A 24,408-nucleotide genomic window follows, 5' to 3' on the forward strand; every position below is an offset into this window, starting at 1 on the left:
ACCCGGGTCTCTGGCGCTGTGAGGCAGCAGTGCTAACCACTGTGCCACCGTGCCACCCACTAAGGACCTTAGGGTCCAGGCTATTTCTTAAAATATTTTGAGGGGGGTCTGATCTGGGCTATAACAGAAGGAAAGATACAGAGGTATACAGGCCAAGCGCAGAAAAATGGGACTGGTTCAGGTTAGGAAACCTGGTCAGCACGAACGAGTTGGGCTGAAGGGCCTGTTTCTGCACTCTATTATTCTGTGACTCTGGGCAGGTCATGAAGTGGATTTTTTGATGTGATTTCATTCCCATGGTTGAATAGTAAAGTAGAGGATTTCACAGGAGGTCAGTGGGAAGGGGATGTGATATGGCAGCACAATTAAAGTGATGAGCAGAGGACCCCGTCTAATTCATTACTTTCAGTGACAAGCCTTTCTTTACAGATATTTTCAGCACAGATTACTCATGGCACCTCTGTCAATTTCACTTGGGTGATTGACAACCTTGCACTGTTTGCCTACAGTGGACAAATCTACAAGGTGATCTTCAAACGACCAGCAACCTACAGGCTCAAGGTCAGTGTGACAAATGGAGCACCCTGTTGTTATCCCTGGCTTGGTGCCAGGAGGGACCTCTTCACACATACCTGTTTCCTTCATGGGTTGAGAAACATTACCATGTCAGGCCTGCGTAATTCATTATCCCAGGAAAAGATTCAATCTCTACATGCAATCATTTTATTTCCGTCTCTGCTGTCTCTCTCCCTTTCATGATTAATGACCCCTCTTTCTGACAGTTTTGCCTCCTGACTCCCAATTTCTGCTCTTAGGTCAATAGATTGTATTAAACCAATCAATGTTACTGTTTCAATTGAGTGACAATATCCTCTCGTTCTTAGATCTTTTGTTGTTGCTTCTGAGCATGAGGAGAAAGTGAGGTCTGCAGATGCTGGAGATCAAAGTTGAAACTTTATTGCTGGAACAGCACAGCAGGTCAGGCAGCATCCAGGGAACAGGAGATTTGACGTTTCGGGCACAGGCCCTTTTTCAGGCCCTTCTGAGCATGAATCCTATTTAGTGTTTGACTCTGCCTCCAGTAAGCAGTCTCGTCACATTGATGGGCAGTACACTGACTCGGTGGTTAGCACTGCTGCCTCACAGTTCCAGGGACTCCGGTTCAATTCCACCCTTGGGTGACTGTGTGAAGTTTGCACATTCTGTCCATGTCTGTATGAGTTTCCTCCAAGTGTCCTGTTAAGTGGATTTGCCATGCTAAATTGGCCACAGTGCCCAGGTATGTGCAGGCTAAGATTCGCCATGAGAAATGCAGATTATTGGGTAGGGGGGTGGGTCTGGTGGGATGCTATTCAGAGGCTGGTATGAAGTCAATGGACAGAATGGCCTGCATCCACACTGTCGAGATTCTATAATTCTATGATAATTAGTTGTTTGCAGAGCCAGTCCTTCATTCCCATTGCCCAGATGTGCTCCAGAAACTAGTATGAGTCTGACTGCCCTTTACTTGCTGTTGTCCTTCATTGAAACTTTGGTCCTCAGACATGCCTCCCAACTGAACTCCTCAGTTTCACTCCAGCCTGTAACTGTACCATTGCAGTTATCTGCTATTCTATATCACAACCCTGTGAACACTTCGAATACACTCCGATAACACTTCAATCGCAGTTCAGGTATCCATTATTCTGTATTGAAATCCTGGTAGATTATTGTACAAAATAATGCCAGGAGACTTGAGTACAGGTGAACAATTGTTTATTCCACCAACATATTGACAGAGGACTCTGAAATAGAGCTTTGCCCTCAATTTCAATATTTATACATTGTACACCACATAGACAGTAAAGTACCATTTCAGAATTTGAGTAGCTCGTTTCTCACACTTTCCAAAATAGCAGAGACACCTAATATTCCCCGTTCTATCCATTTCCCCTCTGCTCCCATTTCCTTTCTCGAGCCTGTGCTGTTCTCACAGCCCGATGGTTCTGTCTGCTGGCACTTTATTCAGCATGGCCTGGTGTGATCCACATTCCAGCCTCAGAAATGCTCTACCCTCATCCACATGCTTGGTCACCTCCTCGAAGAATTCAATAAGAATTCACAGCCCGATGGTTCTGTCTGCTGGCACTTTATTCAGCATGGCCTGGTGTGATCCACATTCCAGCCTCAGAAAAACTCAAGGGTTGTTGCAAGTTCAGCAATATTGCACTTTTGCAGGATTCTGTGTGTCAGCTACACCAGTTTAATTCAGAAACCTTATAAATCCAGGAAAATAGGAATAAGTTAACAATATAAATAAATCCCTGTTATTAAACTAATGGAATTCACTAATCCTTTCCAATATAATTGCTTAACTCACTTAACCCCAATTAAGACTTTTTTTATTTATCATAATCGTTCCTTCCCTCGGTGAATTGTTGTTGGGGTAAACTACATCCACATTTTCCCCTCTACAATGTGAAGACTGGTTCTGCTGGGCTGGGTGAATGTCACAAGTGTGAGGCCCACAAGTCTTGTAGACAGGTCAGCTCCATGTTATGAAACAAGAGACAGAGGTTGCCCTTGTCCCCATCTTACCTAAAGCTACCATCTATCAAAATTGTGGGGAGGCAGTAGTCTAGTGGTATTATTGCTATACTATTTATCCAGAGTCCAAATCCAGCAGTGACAGATGGTGGTATTTGAATTCATTAAATAAAATAGGAAATAAGAGCCTAATCATTGAATCCCTACAGTGTGGAAGCAGGCCATTGGCCCATTGAGTCCACACCAACCCTCCGAAGACCATTCCATCCAGATCTCAACCCCATATTCTATTCCTGTAATCCTGCATTTCTCATGGTCAAGTCTGCATATCCCTGGACACTGTGGTCAATTTCCCATGGCCAATCCACCTAACCTGCACATCTTTGGATTGTGGGAGGAAACCAGAGCACCCAGAGGAAATCTACACAGACATGGGGAGAATGTGCAAACTCTACACAGACAGTCGTCAGAGTGTGGAATCAAACCCGGGTCCCTGGCGCTGGGAGGCAGCAGTGCTTAACCCCCTCTGTGCTGCCCTGATGATGATCATGAAGCCATTGTCAGAAAAAGGCCATCTGGTTCATTCATGTTCTTTAGGTAAAGAATTATGCCATCCTTACCTGGTCTGACCCAAATGTGACTCCAGAGGCACAGCAATCTGGTTGACTCTTAACTATCCTCTGGGCAATTAGGAATGTGAAATAAATGCTGGCCTGACCAGTGATACCTACATTCCAAACCTGAATAAACAATAAGATCCGTATTGCCACTGTACTAAGATGGGTCAGGATGAAAGAGTGAGGCTGACAATATGTAACTCTCCCTAATTGTGTGGATTCATGTACAAGTCAAGTTTAGCCTCTTTCTGTCACCTATGATCTATCAGAAATCTGTCAGAAGTCCCTGAGATGAAGGTTGTGTGAAGTAGCAGTGAGTACAGATTCACTGGCAACTGTGTCTCCCAGTGAACTTGCTCCCAGCTGGCTCAGGTGACAGAACACAGCAGCTCCCTGAGTGACTGAGCAGCTCTTTTCAGGACTCCAGTGCTCAGCATCCTCATATGGGCAAAGGGCTAGAAAAGCTGCCCCAAAGTGTCTGCTTTACCTCCCTGATTGGCAGCACACGGATCCAATCAATGTGATCCCTAAGTGATCTCGGAACAGAAACTAAGGTGACTTTGATCACCATTATGTGTGTTCGGTCCTGAAATACTCTCAGAGAACCGGCAGAAGAACTGCTATTGATAGCAGAGAGCCACCTTGTTCCAAATCGTGGCCCTCAGTGAGGAGTCAGCCCAAGGCAAGCGGTGCACTGTGCATTCTTTTAGCGCAGTCATGGAAAAGAAAGAGTTAAGAGTCAAGAGTAGCATTATTTGTCATTTCTACCACATACAACTGACACGGGAAAAATGAGGCAATGTTCCTCCAGGACCGAGTGTGCTACGTGGACAGCACCAACTACACAATCATACGCAGGGGCAGCATAAAGTGCATAAGAAGTGCAAAACACGCAAGACAGCACAGTAATTCCTGACACATCAAGGCAATAGGCACAGTGGTGTACAAATGACAGTGTAATAAAGAATTAATTAATAAAGCAACACCAAGTTGGTGTAGGTCTTGCTGCCAGTCATCTGCTCAGTAAATCACTTCCACAGAGTATTAACAATCATCTGATCACGCATAAACCCACCTCTCATAGTAACACACAAGCAACCCTCATTAGTTCGGAAGCACAGTAAATAGGTGCTGGAGTCAGGTATTTGGTCTTTCAAGCCTATACCACCGTTCAATATGGTCATGCAATTGCAGTATCCCATTCCTGCTTTCTGTCCATAGTCTTATCCCTTTAGCCACAAGGGCCATGCCTAGCTCGCTCTTGAATCTATCTAATGAACTGGGCCCATTAGCCTCCTGTGAGAGAGAATTCCACAGGTTCACAACCTTTGGAGTGAAGAAATTCTTCCTTATCTCAGTCCTGAATGGCTTACCTCTTATTCTTAGACAGTGGCCCCTAGCTCTGGACATCCCCAACATCAGGAACATTCTTCCCACATCTAGCCCGTCCAGTCAAGAACAAAGGAAGGAACAAAGAACATTACAGCACAGGAACAGGCCCTTCAGCCCTCCAAGCCTGCGCCGATCCAGATCCTCTATCTAACCCTGTCACCTATTTTCTAAGGACCTGCTCCCTACCCATTCATGTATCTGTCTAGATACATCTTAAATGATGCTGTCATGCCCGTCTCTACCACCTCCGCTGGCAACATGTTCCAGGCACTCACATAAAGAACTTTCCATACATATCTCCCTTAACCTTTTCCCCTCTCACCATGAATAGGATTTTATATGTTCCCATCAGGGTTTTACGTGTTTCCAATGTGATCCCCCCTCATTCTTCTAATTTCCAGCAAGTACAAGCCCAGTCGATGCAGTCTTCTGTCATATGTTAGTCATGCCATTCCAGGAATCAGTCTAGTGTGTATGTATCCCCCCACCGTGCACTTTTGAGAAACCATTGAAATTCCTCGATTAAATTCCAGCCTGTAACTTAGTCACAAGTATCATTACATTAACTCCCCCAAACCTCTTTCCTGGATCCTAGCCTGTAACATTTTACTGTGCTTTTTTTTTACAGTTAATGGCAGTGAATCCTGTGAGCAAGCAGAGCATAGAAACTGAGTTAGTAGCTGACACCATGCACCCTCTAACAGATCCACAGTTTATTCGTTTGTCCAGCATGCTTCTTGTTGACACACCTCATAAATTCACCTTCAGGATCACGGTGGATAGCTTAGCAGAGGTCACATTCCGGTGAGTGGTATCTACATCATATTTTGGCATTGTGTGCATTTCTGTGTCTGTGTAGCTATGCATGAATGTTTGCATGTGTTAGCTATATGGATTTTTTTGTGTGTGTGCTCATATGCAGATGCTTGCATGTATGTGTACATGTGTGTAACCTGCTCCGCCACTCAGTTAGATCATTGTTGATCTTTTATATCAACACCACTTCCTTGCACTATCCCCACGCTATCCCGAAATCCTTTGATATCATTAGTCTTCAAGAATCCTATCAATTCCTGTCCTGAATTTGCTCATTGGTTCAGCTTGCACAACCCTTCAAGTAATGAAATTCCTCTTCTTCTCAGTCCTAAATAGCTGACCACTTTATCCTAAGATCACCAGTCAGGATAAAAAAACTACCCATGTCCACTCTGTTGCACATTGTAAAAATGTTGTAAGTTCAAGTTCACCATCTGACTGGGTTGATTAGGAAAATATCTATATGCAATCACCCTGTTATTCTTAAAATACAGACCGAATCTTTCCTTATGAACCAATCTTACCATCGAGTGAATTAATTTGCTGAACTTGTGTTGTGTTCCTCAGATTACTAACTATATTTGTTATTTGTTAGATAAGCAGATCAAAACTGTACTCAGTGCTCCAGATACATTCTCACTAAGGCTGTATGCAACTGTAGAAGGTGAGGACTGCGGATACTGGAGATCAGCAATGAGAATGTGGTGCTGGAAAAGCACAGCAGCTCAGGCAGCATCTGAGGAGCATGTATGCAACTGTAGAAGGTGAGGACTGCGGATACTGGAGATCAGCATTGAGAATGTGGTGCTGGAAAAGCACAGCAGCTCAGGCTGCATCTGAGGAGCAGGAGAATCAATGTTTTGGGCATAAGCCCTTCATCAGGAAACCTGACAGGCCTGACCTGTGGTGCTTTTCCAGCACCACACCCTTGACTCTGTATACAACTGCAGCAAGACATCTTTGCTCCTATACTCATGCTACAGTTTAATACTGTCACACATACAAACGCCCTCAGGAAAGGTGGAGTTGAGAGAACAGTTCACTCTTACTGGTAATAATCAAAAAATCATCCACCAACATTGTTTCAGGATTTTCTTGAAAAAATTGATTTTCTGCAGGTAGTCACATTTATAGTCATATTATCAGGAAGTCAGTTTGCTGTATTAATGGTTTCATTATATCATCGAGCTCATGATGATACAGTCAGTTCTTAAGGCATAAATGTTGCTACCCTTCCTCCTTGTGTTGAGCCTTTCTGCAGATGTTTAAAGAATAACTAGGGAGACAAAAATGGTTGCCCTGCATTGATTTGATTTAATTCATTATTGTCACATGTACTGAGATATCATGAAAAGTATTGTTTTGTGTGCTATCCAGACAAATCATTCTTTATATAAGCACTGTGGCCTTACAGCGCCAGGGACTCAGATTTGACTCCAGCCTTGGGTGGCTGTCTGTATGGAGTTTGCACATTGTCTGCAATGGGTTTCCTCCGGGTGCTCCGGTTTCCTCCCACAGTCCGAAGATGTGCAGGTTAGGTGAATTGGCCAAGCTAAATTGCCCATAATGTTCAGGGATGTGTAGGTTAGGTGCATTAGTCGGGGGAAATGCAGAACAATAGAGTTGGGGAATAGGTCTGGGTGGGTTACTCTTTGGAGGGTTGGTGTGGACTTGTGCCAAATGCCTGTTTCCATACTGTAGGGATTCAGTGATTCTACATCAGGGTAATAGAACAGAATACAGAATGTAGTGTTACAGCTGCAGAGAAGGTGCAGAGAAAGATCACCTCTAATATATGAGGGATTGGTTTATAAGTCTGATAACAGCAGGGAAAAAAACTGTTCTTAAATCTGTTGGTATGCGTTTTCAAACTTTTGTATATTCTGCCTGATGGAAGAGGGTGAAAGAGCATATAATTGGAGTGGGAGGTGTATTTGATCAAGCTGTCTGCCTTCCCTTGGAAGTAGGAAGTATAAACAGAGCCAATGGAAGGAATGCTGGTTTTGTGATGGATTGGGCTGCATTCACAACTCTCAAATTTCGTGCGGTCTTGCGTCTGTGGGTTTTCACAGTTCTGTTTCCCCAAATATTGCCCTTTTGAAACAGTGAGGCAGTGTTGAATTATCTGATCAAGTCAGATGACTTTGGACAACCACATTTTGCAGTACATCATTGTCTATTATGAAACATCAGTTCCAAAGGATTCCATACTAAGTATAGATCATGTTTTGAATATGAAATGCCTTTGCTGCATGTGACAATGGTTGGATGGTTGAGAATGGGTGTTTTAAATATGTTGATGAAGTTGGCAATCCGTATGTGTTCTCTGTTCAGTTACTTTGCATTGTTCTTAATCAGGTGGAGCTTTGGAGATGCGAGTACCACTATAATACATTCCAAGTGTCCTCCACACAACGCTTATCTGTCTGAGCCAGACCCAAGGACCATGACCGTCATAGTGCAAGATCAAATGACCTGGGCATACTCTCAGCCTGGTAATGATACAGCTCAAGAATATCCTTTCATCAGGAATGAAGGCAGGGAGCCTCCGGGGTGGAGAGATAAATGGGAGGGGGGGTGGGAAGCTGGGGAGAAAGTAGCAAAGACTACAATATGTGGGTGGGGGTTGGGATGAAGGTGATAGGTTAGAGGTCTCCTCTACATTGGGAAAACTGGACGTCTTCTTGCAGAGCGTTTTAGGGAACATCTCTGGGACACCCGCACCAATCAACCAAACCGCCCCGTGGCCCAACATTTCAACTTCCACTCTGCCGAGGGCATACAGGTCCTGGGCCTCCTCCACTGCAACTCTCTCACCACCTGACGCCTGGAGGAAGAATGCCTCATCTTCCACCTCAGAACACTTCAACCCCAGCTTCTCCCCAGCCCCACCCTCCTCCCATTTATATCTCCACCTTGGAGGCCCCCTGCCTTTAGTCCTGATGTAGGGCTTTTCCCCGAAACGTCGATTTTCCTGCTCCTCGGATGCTGCCTGACCGGCTGTGCTTTTCCAGCACCACTCTAATCTAGGCTCTGATTTCCAGCATCTGCAGTCCTCACTTTTGCCTCAAAAATATCTTTGTCCAGAAATCTGATTTTTAAATATAGTTCTACAGGATGATACATTTGCATCATTTGAAAAAAAACACTGACACTGTATAGTTACACAGTAAGTGATCCTTACTTTACTGAACAAACAATGATGCTACGATAGCCCTGTGGAATAAACACTAACTGTACAGTTACACAGTGAGTGATCCTCACCCTGCTGAAAAAAGCACTGACTGTACAGATACACACTGAGTGAGCCTTACCCTGAATAATGGAGCAGTAGAAAGTGATGACTGCAAATGCTGGAGATCAGGATCGAGAGTGTGGTGCTGGAAAAGTACAGCAGGTTAGTCCTTCATTCCTGATGAATGTCGATTCTCCTGCTCCTTGGATACTGAATAATGCTTACAGTGTGGGTTCAATTCCAGCGTTGGCTGAAGATACTCATTCTGTCCCCTTGACAATTCTTTTAGAAAATGAAAAAGCCACGGCACTATTGGTTTGTCATTATCCATTGGTTTGTAATCATCTTCCTGTCTCTCCCTGCCTGTCTCCGTCTGTTTTTTGGTAACAATTCCTCTCTTCTCTTGGTCTTTCTCACCGTCCGTCTCTATCTCCTACTCTGTCTATCTCTTTCCCAATCTCCCTCTTTCTCTTTCTTATTCTCTCTGCCTACCTCTCTTACGTTTGACACTGCATCCCTCTCTGTCTTTGTCACTCTCTTGTCCCAACCTCTTTCAATCTTTCTCTCTCTTTCTTTCCCAATCTTTCTCTCTGTCTACCTCTCTTTTGTTCAATATGGCTCTGGCTTTCTCCCTTTGTCTGTCTCTCCCATACACTTATTCCCTTTTCTTGTGGTCCATCTCTGACTTGCACGTTGTGTCACATGTTTCCCTTGTTTACTTTCTCTGTCTCCCACTCTTTCCCTCCTTCTGACTGTGTTTGCTCTCCATTCTCATGTTCTCCCAGATCACCAAGGGTAGTTTATCAGCTGTCGGGGTGGTGGTGTAAGAAATGTATAATGTCAGAAGCAACAGTATTAAATATACTCTTCTGTCTCTCTAGGTAACTACATTTTGGAAGTGGAGTGTATTGCTCAGTGGAGCCGCATTAGGCAGAGTCATTCTCTGTATGTCCGCTCCCCCTTGACAGAACTGAGCTGTGCACAGATGCCAGAGCACCCTCACACCAATGGAGTCGTTGTGTTTGAAGCCTACCCTCGGCCGAACTCTGACGGGATATTCTACACTTGGAACTTTGGTGATGGAGCTCCTGTTGTTGTGGTGACAAGCTCCACGGTGCAGCATAGGTTTAAAATGAGAGGAATTTACAATGTCACACTCCAGGTCAATAATACAGTCAGTGCAATGAGTTCCTATCTCATGGTTACAGTGGAGGAAGAGATTACATGCCTCAAGGTGACAACCAGTGAGCGCAGTGAGCTGGGTTCGACAATATCGGTTCATGCAGAAGCAAGAAGTGGCACAAACATTCTGTGGGCCTTCAGTATGGGGGATGGACACACCTTTGGAAATCTGACAACTGATACCATTTCCTACAAGTACCCAGTGGAAGGGAGTTATACCATCACGGTAACTGGGAGGAACATGGTCAGCTCTGCCAGTCAGTCGGTTGTTGTAGAGGTGCATGCACTGAAGGTGCTGGCTGTCAGACCAACAGGATACTTGGCCTCGGGAAGTAATACCTCCTTCCAGGTTCAGGTATCCAGCACAGGGAATGAGACTCGGTACCGCTGGAGTTTCGGAGATGGGAGCCCAGCTCTGGTGGTCCGAGGTAGCTCCGGGGCCTATCACACCTATACCATGACTGGGAACTACACAATCACCATTACCGCCACCAGCCCATTTAACACCGCATCCTACCAGGCTGCTATCTATGTACAGGCACCCATCCACTCTGTCCAGCTCTTGGCCAGGAACCCATACGTACAGTTAAAAGACCCAGTTCAGTTTGTGGCCAAGGTGGACCCGGAGGAGGGGGAGCAGCACCCTTACCAATACCACTGGAATTTTGGGGTGCCAGGACCTCCTATTTCTGGCTGCAGGGAGCAGACCTTTGTCTATGATAAGGTTGGTATCTATTTGGCTGCGGTCACTGTGAGTAACCATGTTGACCATCAAAGCAGTTCCTGCTCAGTGACTGTTCAGGAAAGTGTTGGGGACTTCACAATTCGTCATGAGGGTCTGGCCCAGGAGGCTCTCTCCCTGAACAAGACATATGTATTTCATCTCCATGGTGCCTCAGGCACCAATGCCACCTTCCACTGGGACTTTGGCGATGGCACTACTAGGACACAGGGCCAGCAGATATCTCACATTTATTGGACATGTGGACGGTTCACCGTGACTGTGGTGGGGGTAAACCTGGTCAGTCACCTGGAGAGGTTCCTGAATATTCATGTCATCACACCCATCAGCCAGCTGAATGTCAGTGCTGACCAGCTAGCGGTGGAAACCGGGAAGAGTGTCGTCTTCACTGCTTCCCTGTCTGCAGGGGAACAAGTTGTCTTCTTCTGGGCAGTATGTGGAGACTGTGTCCTACACCATGGATCATCCAGTTTCAAACACAGCTTCCTGGAGCCTGGCACTTACAGAGTGGTGGTGACAGCAAGAAATGAGGTCAGTGAAGAAACAAAAATGGTCACTGTTCAGGCTGAAGAAAAGATCCAAGATGTGACAATAAACACTGGAGATCTGATTCACGGAAACTACTTTGCTGCCAAGGAGATTTGTATACTGCGTGCACACGTGGCACTGGGCTCAAATGTGTCCTATGAATGGACCATTAGGCAAGGCCAAGTTGTGGTTGCCGTAGGTCAAGGGTCAGTCATGATGTTTCAACCAGAGGTAGCTGGGGATTACTGGTTAGTGGTATTGGCCAAAAATGCTATTGGAGAAGTCAGCCAAAGTGAAGAGATCTCCGTATTGGAGCGTATCAGTGGGGTGAAGGTTACTTCAACACCATGCAATGTAGCCACAGGGCAACCAGTTCAACTAAGCATCACAGTCACCTCTGGGACTGATTTACTGTATGAATGGTTCATTGAAGGAGCTGAAAATCATCTCAGGACCAGCATCTCCTCACTTTCCTATGTGTACTCAACAGCAGGAATCACTATGGTAAACGTGACTGTCCACAACAGGCTAGGGAATGCCCAGAGCTCCCTTGTTTTAACAATCCAAGAGCCTATCTCTGAAGTGAGCTACAATGTGCGAAGTGCGGCACCCCCTTTTTACTTGCAGACTAATGCTATCACTCACCTGAAGGGCTTTGCAGGCAGAGGTACTGCTATCTTTTGGGAATGGTGCCTGCTGAGCCCAGTGGGCACCCAGTCTTGGCATGGCCGTGAGATCAATCATACATTCAGCTCAGCAGGAGTGTACCAACTCACCCTCAACGCTTCCAATGGAGTTAGCTGGCAGTCAGTACACCATAACCTCACAGTGCAAGACAGTGTCACCGGGCTTGTCATCGAGATGGACAAGACAATTGTTAGGGTTGGTGAACCAGTGACATTTACTCTTCGTGTCCAGCAGGGCAGCATGGTGCGCTACTTCCTGAATTTCACCACTTTGCGCACACAGTTGTCACTACATGAAGACACTTACAAGGTGGCATTCCCTTCAGTAGGACAGCAGAATGTTACCGCGACAGCACGCAATGAAGTCAGCAGTGAGACCCGGTCTGCCTCCCTGGAGGTACTGGAAGAGGTCACTGGGCTTTATTTGGTTAATTGTTGCCAGTCCGCTGTGGAGGCCAACCAGGCGATGATGCTCACCGCGAGGGTACGCACAGGGACAGGTGTGATGTACAGGTGGCACCTCCACCTGCCAGGCTTACCCGATCAGCATGGCTCAGGGTCAAGCATTATCTACACCCCTCAGAGCACAGGCAAGCTAACTGTCCATGTGGAGGCTATTGGACAGTTTGGTGCCCTTTCACTCACTGAGTGCACTCAAGTTCAACTCCCCGTGTCAGTGGTAGACAAGCTCTGGAGTGACAATGTTGATCCATTTGTGGAACAGGCTGTGACATTTCAGGTGGTGCTAGTGGGGGGCACGGATGTTGGATATCTCTGGAACTTTGGCGACTCACCTGAGACATATACCAGCCAGAATGGCACTATTCAGCATAGATATAAGACTGCTGGTTGGTACACTGTAGAGGCCAAAGCCTTCAATGACATTAGCTCTGCAGTTGTTCACCTGGCGATCCTTGTGAGGCAGCCTGCTTGCTGGGCTCCTGAAGTCAGATTGGTCAAACCACCACCTACCATCATCCGGGCACGAGCAAGCTACTTTGAGGCTAAGGTAGACCTGAGGGGCTGCACAGCGTACCAGGCTCACTACCACTGGGAGCTGTTTGAGGGCACCAGATGCCATGGGTCAGCCGGAGTGCACCTCAGCACTGTGGATACTGGCAAACCCATCCTGGCCTTGCCAAAATTGGCACTACCTCTAGGTGCACATTGCTTGCAGTTCACAGTGGACTTTGTTAGCACACCATTGAGTCAGAAAGTGACAGCAGTGATCCAGGTGGTACAGAGTAAGCTGCTGGCCATTATCAATGGAGGATCAGAGAGAACATGGGCCAATCACCAGGATCTGGTACTAGATGGATCCAAATCCTATGACCCGGATGTTGAGAAGGAGGAGGAGGCTTTTCTGTCTTATCGCTGGGCTTGTGAAGCTGAGGTAAGTGCTAATTTCCTTCATAAAATCATGGAAGAGGTCTCTTTAAGGAAGGCCATTTGGCCAGTGGAGTATGTACCCCTTCTTTCAAACAGAAATTCAATGAATTTTACTTTACTGCTCTTTCCCCATAATCCTGTAGACTCTCTCCCTCAAGAATTCACCTAATTCTGTCTCCGAAAGATACAATCAGTATCTATCAACCCATGATGCAGTCTAATCCTAACCAGCCACAGAAACTTTCTGTGCAATATTGGTTGGATGGAAACACGAGTGAAATGGTGGCAGTGCTGCAATAGCTGGTTCATCATGCTTCCTATGTTGCAGCTCCATAACCATAGAAACCCCTGGATGAAGTATTAAAACTGTGCAATCAGAGGAAAGAGTTTGAAAAATTTCCTTGCTAGCCTCTTAGGCAATCAAAACCAAATCACATGGGCCAAGTGTACTCAAATGTCACTTAGCTTCTGTCCAATGTGTTCTCTGGCCCACTCAAAAATAGGTGCAATATTGGATATTTTGGGTGAGAAGGCGGATCTTAGAAATTATAGAAGCAAAGATATTTACAACAGAGAAGGCCATTCGATTCATCATGTTGTCCATCAACAGCTGAAAAGCTGTCCAATCTAATCCCGTTTTTCTGGTTCTTGTTTTATTGCCCTCTAGGTCCTGGCGCCATCCAAATATATTTAAATGTGATCAGGTTTCTGCTTCTATTACCCATTCAGGCAGTGTGTTCCAGATCCTACCAACCTGTAGGTGAAAAATTACTAACTCAGATCTTCTCTAAACTTTCTGCCTTTCACTCTAAATCTCTGCTCCCTCAACCATGATGAATAGGTCCTTTCTACTTGTTCTATTCAAACCCTTCACAATTTTGTACATTTCATTTCCACTTGGCTGCCTTTGTTCCAAAATTGATAATCCCAACAATCTCTTCTCATAACCATCATTCTTCAGTCCAGGCAACATTTGCATTAATCTCCTCTTCACCTTCTCTAGCGTCATCACATTTTTCATTACCGTAGTGACCAGAATTATACGCACAAAATCAACCATTCTAACATGACCTCCCTTAAATTCTATCCTTCAGCTAATAAAAACAAGGATCCCATGTGTTTTCTTGATCACCTTGTCAGCCTGTGCAGCCACCCTCACAGGTCTTGGATGTACACTGAAATGTCCCTCTGCTTCTGTACAATTCTCAGTGTCCAATTCCCTTGATGTATTTCCCGGCCTTGTTAGTCTTTCACTATCTCATACTTATCCAGAATGAAATCCATTTGGTACTGCTCTGTCTGCCTAACCAGTTCATTGTTATATTTCTAAACTTACACCTTAATTCATCATTGCAAACCACATAACCACCACCTACATGATCTCAGATTAGATTAGATTACTTCACAGAGAGTCGCCTGAGGCGGGAATTGAACCCGGGTCTCAGGCGCTGTGAGGCAGCAGTGCTAACCACTGTGCCACCGTGCCGCCCACGATTTCTAATATCTCACTCTGTACAGAAATGCAAAACACTGGACAATGCCACAGAGTGAAACGGATACAGTACTGAGCCCTGTACAATTCCATTGGAAGCAGTCTTTCAGTCACAAAATAATCCAAATAGTTTTCACTTCCTTCCACTGAGCCATTTTTGGATTGGAATTCATTTTACCCTCTGAACAGTACTTTTTATTCATCCATGGGATGTGGGCATAGCTGGCTACACTAGTAATTAATACCCAAAAGGTAGTTAAGAGTCTCCACATTGTTGTGGGTCTACAGTCACCTGCAGGTTAGTCTAAATAAGGATGGCAGTTTCCTTCCCTCTACGACATTAGTGAGCACATCGGTTTTTTCTGACAATCGACAATAGATTCATGGCCATCATTAGATTTGTATTGAGTTCGAATTCCATCACCTGCCATGGCAGGATTCAAACTGGATCCGCAGAATATTACCTGGGTGTCTGGATAACAGTGCAGTGGTATAACCACTAGGTCATCGACTCCCCTAAATAGGACCTAATAGGACCTCATCAGATGTTTTGTTGAAATCCATGTGCATATGTTAACTGCACTACCCTTATTTTTTTAGATTAGATTAGATTAGATTACAGTGTGGAAACAGGCCCTTCGGCCCAACAAATCCACACCGACCCGCCGAAGCGCAACCCACCCATACCCCTACATTTACCCCTTACCTAACACTACGGGCAATTTAGCATGGCCGATTCACCTGACCTGCACATCTTTGTGACTGTGGGAGGAAACCGGAGCACCCGGAGGAAACCCACGCAGACACGGGGAGAACGTGCAAACTCCACACAGTCAGTCGCCTGAGTTGGGAATTGAACCCGGGTCTCAGGCGCTGTGAGGCAGCAGTGCTAACCACTGTGCCACCATGCAGCAGTGCTAACCACTGTCCCTCTTGCTCTCATCACAAAAATCTCAAGCAATATTTTCAGACAAACCTTTCCTTTCACAAAGCTGCGCTGACTTTTAAAAAAAATTTTCTTGTGAGACGTGGGTGTCACTGGCTGGGCCAATACTTAACGCCCAATCTCATTTCCCTTGAGAAGATGATAGTGAGCTGCTTTCTCAAACAGCTGTCGTCCATGGGGTGTAGATTGACCCAAGTTTACTTCACTATTCAGAAAACGATCTCTACTTTAAAGTGTGTTGTAGGAAATAGAACCAGTCTGACTCAAAATTGGAATAGAGACAGACTCTAACCTCACTAATGCATTGTTTGAGCTGAGATGTCACTTTTTAAAATAAAATCTAAAGTTATCCTGGGAATGTGACTTGAAAGAAGATCTGGGATTTACGTTTTAATGAATCGAAACCTGCAACCCATTCTAAAGATGAAAGACTTAACAGGTTTATTCAATATATTGTATCAGTGGTATGATCTAATGCTATAACTACTGTGTTTTATGATCCTGTCCCACCAGCTATCTGACAAAGGAGCGGCACTCCAAAAGCTAATACTTCCAAATAAATCTGTTGGACTATAACCTGATGTTATGAGATTTTTTTTAACTTTGAAGTGAACATACATGCTTTCAACTTTGTAACATCAGCATCTGTGTAGAGAAATCAAAGTTAATGTTTCAGGTCACGTGACTCTTCCTCAGAACTGATGGTAGCTGGGAAAATGTCAGTTTATATATAGAAAATAAGCTGGGAGGAGGGAGTAAGGAGTAAATGATAGGTGGGGATAGAACCCAAAGAGATAGAAGAACAGTTGGACCAACAAAGGAATGAATAACTGGGCAGCATCATGCCTCAGCGGTTAGCACTGCTGCCTCACCCAGGGATCCGGGTTTGATCCTGCCTCAGTTGACTGTGTGGAGTTTGCATATTCTCTCCGTGTCTGCATGGGTTTCCTCTGGGTGCTCCAGTTTCCTCCCACAGGTCTGGCCATGCTAAATTGCCCATAGTGTTAGGTGTGTTAGTTAGGGGTAAATGAAAGGGAATGGATCTGGCAGGATTACTCTTGGGAGGATCAGCATGGACATGTTGGGTCAAATGGCTTGTTTCCATGCTGTAGGGAATCTAATCTGAAAAAAATAACAACCTGGCTAGAAGGATGAATAACTATTAATGGGGACTGTTCGTAGCTAACAATGGATTGAGTGTAATAGCAGACTATGTGTTAACAAGACATGGGGGTTGGGTAATGACATTTGGGAGCTCAAGCCCTAAAGTTATTGAACTTGATATTGAATCCATAAGACTGCAGGGTCCCCAAGTGGAAAATGAGGTGCTGTTCTTCCAGCTTCCAGATGTCGGCCAAGGTACATGGTGGGGTATTACAGTTGCAGGGAACTGGAAAGCTCAGGGTCTTTTTTGTGGACAGAGCATAGATGTTCTGTGAAGCGGTCACCCAGTCTATGTTTCATTTCCCCAATGTAGAGACCACATTGTAAGCAACAAATGCAGTAGACTAGAGTACGTGAAGTGTAGGTAAAGGACTGCTTCAGCTGGAAGGTGTGTTTGGGCCCTTGGCTACTGAGGAGGGAGGAAATAAATATTCATATGTTAAGCATTCTGTGTTAGCAGAGGGAGGTGCCATGAGGCTATGGAGAGCTATTGGGAGTGAAGGAAGATTGGACCAGGGTGTCACAGAGGATATAATTTCTGCAGAAGGCTGACAAGAAGGGGAGGCATACAGGTTACACTGCACAGGATGTGTGTGAAACAAAATCAACATTAACAAAATCAACATTATTTGAAGTTAGAGAGTCTGCTTATCAGTCTAACGACAGGGAAGAAGCTGTTCATGAACCTATTGGTGCATGTGTTCAAGTTTCGATATCTTCTGCCTGACGCAAGAGGTTTTAGTTGAAAAATGTAGCACTGGAAAAGCACCGCAGGTCAGGCAGCATCTGAGGAGCAGGAGAGTCGGCGTTTTGGGCAGAAGCCCTTCATCAGGAGTGCATTGCTGGGGTGGGAAGGCTCTTTGATGATGTTGGCAGCCTTTCCATAGCAGCGAGAAGTGTCAATGGGGTCCATGGATGGGAGATTGGCTTCTGTGATGGTCTTGGCTGTCCACACCACCTTCTGTACTTACAGACCTGGGCAGAGCAGTTGCCATAACAAACAGTCAGTGTGCTTTATCTAGTACATCTGTAAAAGTTGTAGACTCATAGAGTCATAGAATCCTCCAGCATGGAGACAGGCCATTTGGCCCAAACCACTCCATGTTGACCAAAATGTCCATCCATGCTAACCCCATTTCCCTGCACTTGGCCCATAGTCTTCTAATTCTTTTCTATCCATGTTTTTGTCCAAATGCCTTTTAAGTATTGTTCATGCACCCGCCTCAACCACTTCCGCTGGCAGCTCACTCCATATGCATACCACCCTCTGTGTAAAAAACGTTGACCCTCACGTTACATTTTATTCTTTTCCCTCTAACATTAAACTGATGCCCCCTAGTTCTCTATTCCCCAATCCTGGGAAAAAGACTGAGTGTGTTCACCCTGTCCATGTCTGTCATGATTTTATACACTTCTGAAAGATCCCCCCTCAGTCCCTATGCTTGAAAGAAAAAGTCTTAGCTTTTCTAATCTTTCCCTATAACTCAGACCATTGAGTCCTGTGAATTTCTTCTGCACTCTTTCCAGTTTAATAACATCCTTGATAACAAGGTGACCAAAACTCAACACAATGCTCCAAGTGTGGGCTCACCAGAGCTCTGTACAACTGCAACATAACTTCCCAACTTCTATACTCAGTGCCCTGACTGATGAAGGCCAGTGTGCCAAAAGCCACCTTCCCTGCCCTGTCTACCTGTGACTCCACTTTGAGAGGACCATGCACTTGAACTCCAAGGTCCCTCTGTTCCACTGCACTCCTTAAGGCCCCATCATTCACCATGAAACTTCTACCTTGATTTGACTTTCCAAAATGCAAGACCTCACACTTATCTATATTAAACTCCATTTGCCATTTGTCAGCCCACTTTCCCATAATACCACCTATTTTAGTGTCATCTGCAAACTTAATCATATCTGTACATTCTCATCCAAATCATTGATATAGATAACAAACAGTAATGGGCCCAGCAGACCACGAGTCAAAGACCTCCAGTCCTACAAGCTTCATTTGTCAGCCCACTTTCCCATAATACAACCTATTTTAGTGTCATCTGCAAACTTACTAATTATATCTGTACATTCTCATCCAAATCATTGATATAGATAACAAACAGTAATGGGCCCAGCAGACCACGAGTCAAAGACCTCCAGTCCTACAAGCTTCCTTCCACTTTCACCCTCTACTTCCTATCATCACCAATTTGCCAACTCCCCCCGGATTCCATGTGGTCTAACTTTCCAGAGTAGCCTGCTATGTCGTGTCTTATCAAAGGCCTTACTGAAATCCATATGGACTACATCTACTGCCCTGCCCTTGTCAACCTTACTGGTCACTTCATCAAACAACTCTAACAAATTTGTGAGGTATCATCTCCCATATACAAAGCCATGTTGATTACTCCAAATCAAACCCTGTCTTTCCAAATCTGCTCAAGTAACTTACCCACAGCAGATGTTAAGCTTACTGATCTGTAGTTCCCAGGATTTTCTTTGCAGCCCTTCTTGAATGAGGGCATAACATTCGCTACCCTCCAGTCTTCCAGGACCTCACCTGATGATGTAAAAATATCAGCCAAATATGAACATGCTGAATTTCCTAAGCCCCCTGAAGAAGAAGAGGCGACATTGTGCCTTCTTTACCATTGCGTCTATGTGGGGAGTCTGAACAGGTTGTCAGTTACCGTCACTCCTAGGAACATCATGTAGTTGGCAGTGTGTCTTCCTCCTTTCTTCCTGAAGTCAATGATCAGTTCTTTTGTTTGCCTACATTGAGAGAGAGGTTGTTATCGTTACATGACAACATCAAGTCCTCCATCTCCTTTGACTCATTGTTGTTTGATAGCCAGTCTACGATAGAGGTGTCATCAGCAAACTTGTAGACTGTGTTTGTTTGGAATTTGGCTACACAGTTGTCGGTGTACAGGGAGTACAATAGGGGGCTGAGAAGGCATCCTTAGGGGTCTCCAGTGTTAAGTGTTATCATGGAGGAGGTGCAATTGTCGATCTTCACTGATTGCAGTCTATGGGTCAGGAAGCTCAGGATCCAGTTGTGGAGGGTGGAGCCGAGACCTACATCTCAGAATTTTGAGATTAGCCAGGAGAGGTTAATGGTGTTGAAGTAGGAGCTGTCATCGAAGAGTAGGAATCTGAGATAGGTGTCCTTGTTGTCATGATGTTCCAGGAATGAGTGCAGGGTTAAGGAAATGGTGTCTGCTGTGGACCTGTTCAGTCAGTAGGGGATAGAAAATAGCCTGGGAATTAGGGTTAATTTGGGCCATGACCAACCCCTTGAAGCATTTCATGACTATGGAGGTCAGAGCCATTTAGATGAAGTGAGGCAGTGACCGTAGTTGACACAATGGCCTGATGTTCCATCATGGGCTCATGGTCCGGGGGAGATAGGAGGAGGTATCTGAGAGCTGGCGCTCAGCCTCTGCAATGTAAAGGTCGGTCCACCAGACCATACCAGCACCTTATCAGCAGACTTAATTACAAAGTCAGAGTTGGATCTGACAGCATGGAATGCAGTCAGTTCCCAGGAGGACAGGTTGGGATGGGTAGGGTCGGGGTGGGGGTGGGCGGGGGGTGGGCAGGGAAATTGAGGCAACCTATGTCACATTGACAGATCTCAATGAACAGGTCAAGTGCAGGTAAAATGCCAGAGGGTGGAGCCCAGGTGGAGGGACTGTGTTAAGGTTGAGTGAAGGAGTCTGTGGAACGGGGAGAGGACTTTTGTCCAAAGAAATGGGCACGGAGGCAAAGGTGACAGAAGAAGAGTTCAATGTCATGTTGCGCCCGAAATTCATTAAGGTGACCACACTTCGCAGAACACCCACGTTTCTGTCTGCAAAAAAGATCCTGAGCTTCCAGTTTCCTGCCAATTTAACAATCCATCCTGTTCCCTGGCTAACATCTCTGTCTCAGACTTGCTGCAGTGCTCCAGTGAAGCTCAGCACAAGCTGGAAGAACAACATCTCATTTTCCACTTGGGAATCCTGCAGCCTTTTGACTCAATATTGAGTTCAATAACTTTAGGGCTTACCCTTATCCCAACCCCCATACATCAGCTTTTGTTAACATATAGTCTGCTATTACACTCAACCCATTATTAGCCACTAACAGTGCCCCATTAATAGCTATTCACCCTTCTAGCCCGATCGTTATTCATTCAGAGAAAGGTCTGTCCAACTGTTCTTCTTTCTCTTTGGGCTCTGTACCCACCTATTGTTTACTCCTTAGCCCCTTCTCCCACCCTATCCTCTGCTTATAAATTAACATCTTCCCAGCTACCACCAGTTCTGAAGAAGGGTCACTCGACCTGAAATGTCCACAAATGCTGCCAGACCTGCTGAGTATTTCCAGCAATTTCTAGTTTTGTTTCTGATTTGCAGCATCTGCACTTGGAAACATATTGCTGTTCCTTCACTGTTGCTGGGACAAAATCCTGGATGCCCTCTCTAAGGGTATTCTGGGTCAACCCAAAGCACATGGACTGCAGCAGTTCAAGAAGGCTGCTCACCATCACCTTGTCAAGAGAAATTAGAGATGGGCAATAAATGATGGCCCAGTTTCTGCCAGACCTGCTGAGGATTTCCAGCAATTTCTGTTTTTGTTGTTGAATATGTTTCAAGTCAGGAATGTGAGTAGTTTGAGGGGATCTTGCAGGTTGTGGTGTTCCCAAGTATCTGCTTTTTTTTCTGATGAGATGAAAGTGGTCATGGGTTTGAATAGTGTTGGCTGAGGACCTTCGGTGAAATTCTCCAGTTCTTGTAGGATTACTGCTGCTACTGAATATCAGTGGTGGAGGAAGTAGATGCTTGTGGGGCTGGCTGCTTCATGCTGGATGGTGTTCAGATTTTTGAGTTTGTTGGAGCTGCACTCTTCCAGACAACTGGGTATATTCCATTACCTTCCTGGCTTGTGCCTTGAGGATGATGGAGAGGCTTTATGAAACAGTATTAAATCATCAAAGATTAATGCAGTTGCTACCGCCCCCGGAAGCAAGCCCTTTGTTACAGGAAAGTGAAGCCCTCCTTCCTGCATTATTTCTCCAACCACATGTTCATCAGCTTTGCCTTCATATTTCTGCACTCATGAGCACATGACATCAAGCAAAAACTGGACATTACTCGGCTTGAGAGCCTATTTCTAAATCTCACTCCTTTCTCTCCAAACCTTGTTTGTTGGACATCATCCCTCTTCCTGCCTGTCATTAGAACCTGTGGGAAAAATAAACCACTCTGCCTGCCCACTTGTTGTTCACAGAAGCCATGTCTGTTCTTAGCGAAACAGAGCATACCCATAATACCTCAACTTGACCACAACCAGCTCAGGAACCAAACAGCAAACAAGACATTACCTAAACAGCTTCCAGACTGAAGGATCATCATCCTTTGATGATCTGATAACAGACTTCCTCCCTGGCAATAGCTTCACCCCTCCTGCAGCCCCGTGGGCATCCCCAGTGCCCTCAGGTACTGAAGCCCCACAAAGCCTACCTAGACTGAGTGGCACCCAGATACCTGACAAGAATGCACACTACCCTGCAGACCCATTGAAACCAGGATATTGGACATTAGCACCTGCTCTGGCAGAGAAATGGAACCTCCTGTTACAATGATTACCTGATTGCTACTCCCGGATAACCGATTGTTTTCCATTGAAAGTCATTTAATTCATATTGTCTTGTAATTAACACTATGCTATTGTAGCATGATAAAAACTGTCTGTATCTGCAGCTTGGGGAGGAGAATCCTTGACCTAACTGTGCCTCGTGTCAGTTTTGTATCAGTCCTGTCAATTTCTCCTCTTCATGATATCATGAGAAATAAACCAGTGTTCATCAATTTCACAAGATCTGTTTGTGGCCTCAATTTGTAATTGGACAATTCTCCGACAGAATCAAAATGGAGCATAACCTCTGGCTGTTCACCACCTCCCAGAATGTCCCATGACCTACTCATTGGTATGTTTCAGACTGACACCAAGTTGGCAACTTGCCATCCTGGAGTCTCATCTATGGCAGAGAATCATCTGTCTGTTCCCTCCACTGTCACAGTGCCAGGCACGCTTCCTTCCACAGCCCTTGTACAGCTGTGTCACCCAAGGTGTGTTTGACTTGGCACTCTTTACATGCGAGGAGAAAGTGAGGTCTGCAGATGCTGGAGATCAAAGTTGAAACTTTATTGCTGGAACAGCACAGCAGGTCAGGCAGCATCCAGGGAACAGGAGATTCGACGTTTCGGGCACAGGCCCTTCTTCAGGAATCAACTCTTTACATGCTCCAAAGGAACCATCACTCAGAGAATTCAGAGCTGAATATGAAATAGCAAACAGTCCTAACAGGACCCCACACTGCCTTTCCTTGTTTGTCTGACAGTTAAACACATTCCTCTGCCTTGGATGCTCTATAATGACTGCAGCTGCTACTTGAGCACCTTTAGTTTCTCCAGTTGGTGATATGTTGTTGCAAGCCACAAAAAGCATCAAGGATTCTCATATAGAGTAGAATATGCATTGAACACAGGTGAGGTTGCCCGGCAGCTTCTTCCCAAATTGTTGCAGTACAAGAGTTAGAACATAGAACATAGAACAATACAGCACAGAACAGGCCCTTCGGCCCACGATGTTGTGCCGAACATTTGTCCTAGCTTAAGCACCCATCCATGTACCTATCCAATTGCCGCTTAAAGGTCACCAAAGATTCTGACTCTACCACTCCCACAGGCAGCACATTCCATGCCCCCACTACTCTCTGGGTAAGGAACCCACCCCTGACATCTCCCCTATACCTTCCACCCTTCACCTTAAATTTATGTCCCCTTGTAACACTCTGTTGTACCCGGGGAAAAAGTTTCTGACTGTCTACTCTATCTATTCCTCTGATCATCTTATAAACCTCGATCAAGTCACCCCTCATCCTTCGCCGTTCCAACAAGAAAAGGCCTAGCACTCTCGTTCCTCCAGCTTACTAAGAACCCTACCATTAACCCTGTATTCCGCATTCTTATTTGTCTTTCCAAAATGGACAACCTCACACTTGGCAGGGTTGAACTCCATCTGCCACTCCTCAGCCCAGCTCTGCATCATATCTAAGTCCCTTTGCAGTATCCAACAGCCCTCCTCACTATCCACAACTCCACCAATCTTCGTATCATCTGCAAATTTACTGACCCACCCTTCGACTCCCTCATCCAAGTCATTAATAAAAATTACAAACACAGCTTTTGTCATTATTTGTGATTGTCCAAGAGACTCTTCTCCCACTTTCACTCCATGGTTGCTCCCCAGATGCTCTCTCTCCCAAATTGATTCCATAGTCACTCCACATGGCCACCATCAGGTTGCTGAATGCTGTCTTGTACTATTGTAATAAGCTGCACTTGCTGCCTCAGTGTTGCTGCTCTGTCTGGATCTGGGTGGGTTACAGATCAGACTTTTATCTCTCCACCCCCGAGGCTCCCAGCCCATATCCTAATGAAGGGCTCCGGCCCAAAACGTCGATTCTCCTACTCCTCAGATGCTATCTGACCTGCTGTGCTTTTTCAGCAACACACTCTCGACTCTGATAGCTAGCATCTGCAGACCTCACTGTCTCCTGGGTTACAGATCAGTCGATGCCACCTGTTCATGGACCTGAATCAAATCCAGCCTTGGTGAGGAAGTGGAATTTCTGACTTTGTCAGCTCCTGGG

At 45.4% G+C, this 24,408-nt stretch overlaps 1 protein-coding gene across 1 annotated transcript in view; it reads left to right on the top strand.

The window, feature by feature from the left end:
• The window catches only part of pkd1b (polycystic kidney disease 1b), a 205,610-nt gene that overhangs the window by 24,568 nt on the left and 156,634 nt on the right, over positions 1-24,408 (top strand). Inside the window, exons 6-9 of the mRNA XM_043715206.1 lie at positions 430-561; positions 5,164-5,339; positions 7,710-7,846; positions 9,468-13,117. Coding sequence (XP_043571141.1) covers positions 430-561; positions 5,164-5,339; positions 7,710-7,846; positions 9,468-13,117 — 4,095 coding nt within the window. The remainder of the gene's footprint in view (positions 1-429; positions 562-5,163; positions 5,340-7,709; positions 7,847-9,467; positions 13,118-24,408) is intronic.

This window comes from Chiloscyllium plagiosum, chromosome 24 (genome assembly GCF_004010195.1).
Source record: "Chiloscyllium plagiosum isolate BGI_BamShark_2017 chromosome 24, ASM401019v2, whole genome shotgun sequence".
Taxonomy (NCBI): domain Eukaryota; kingdom Metazoa; phylum Chordata; class Chondrichthyes; order Orectolobiformes; family Hemiscylliidae; genus Chiloscyllium; species Chiloscyllium plagiosum.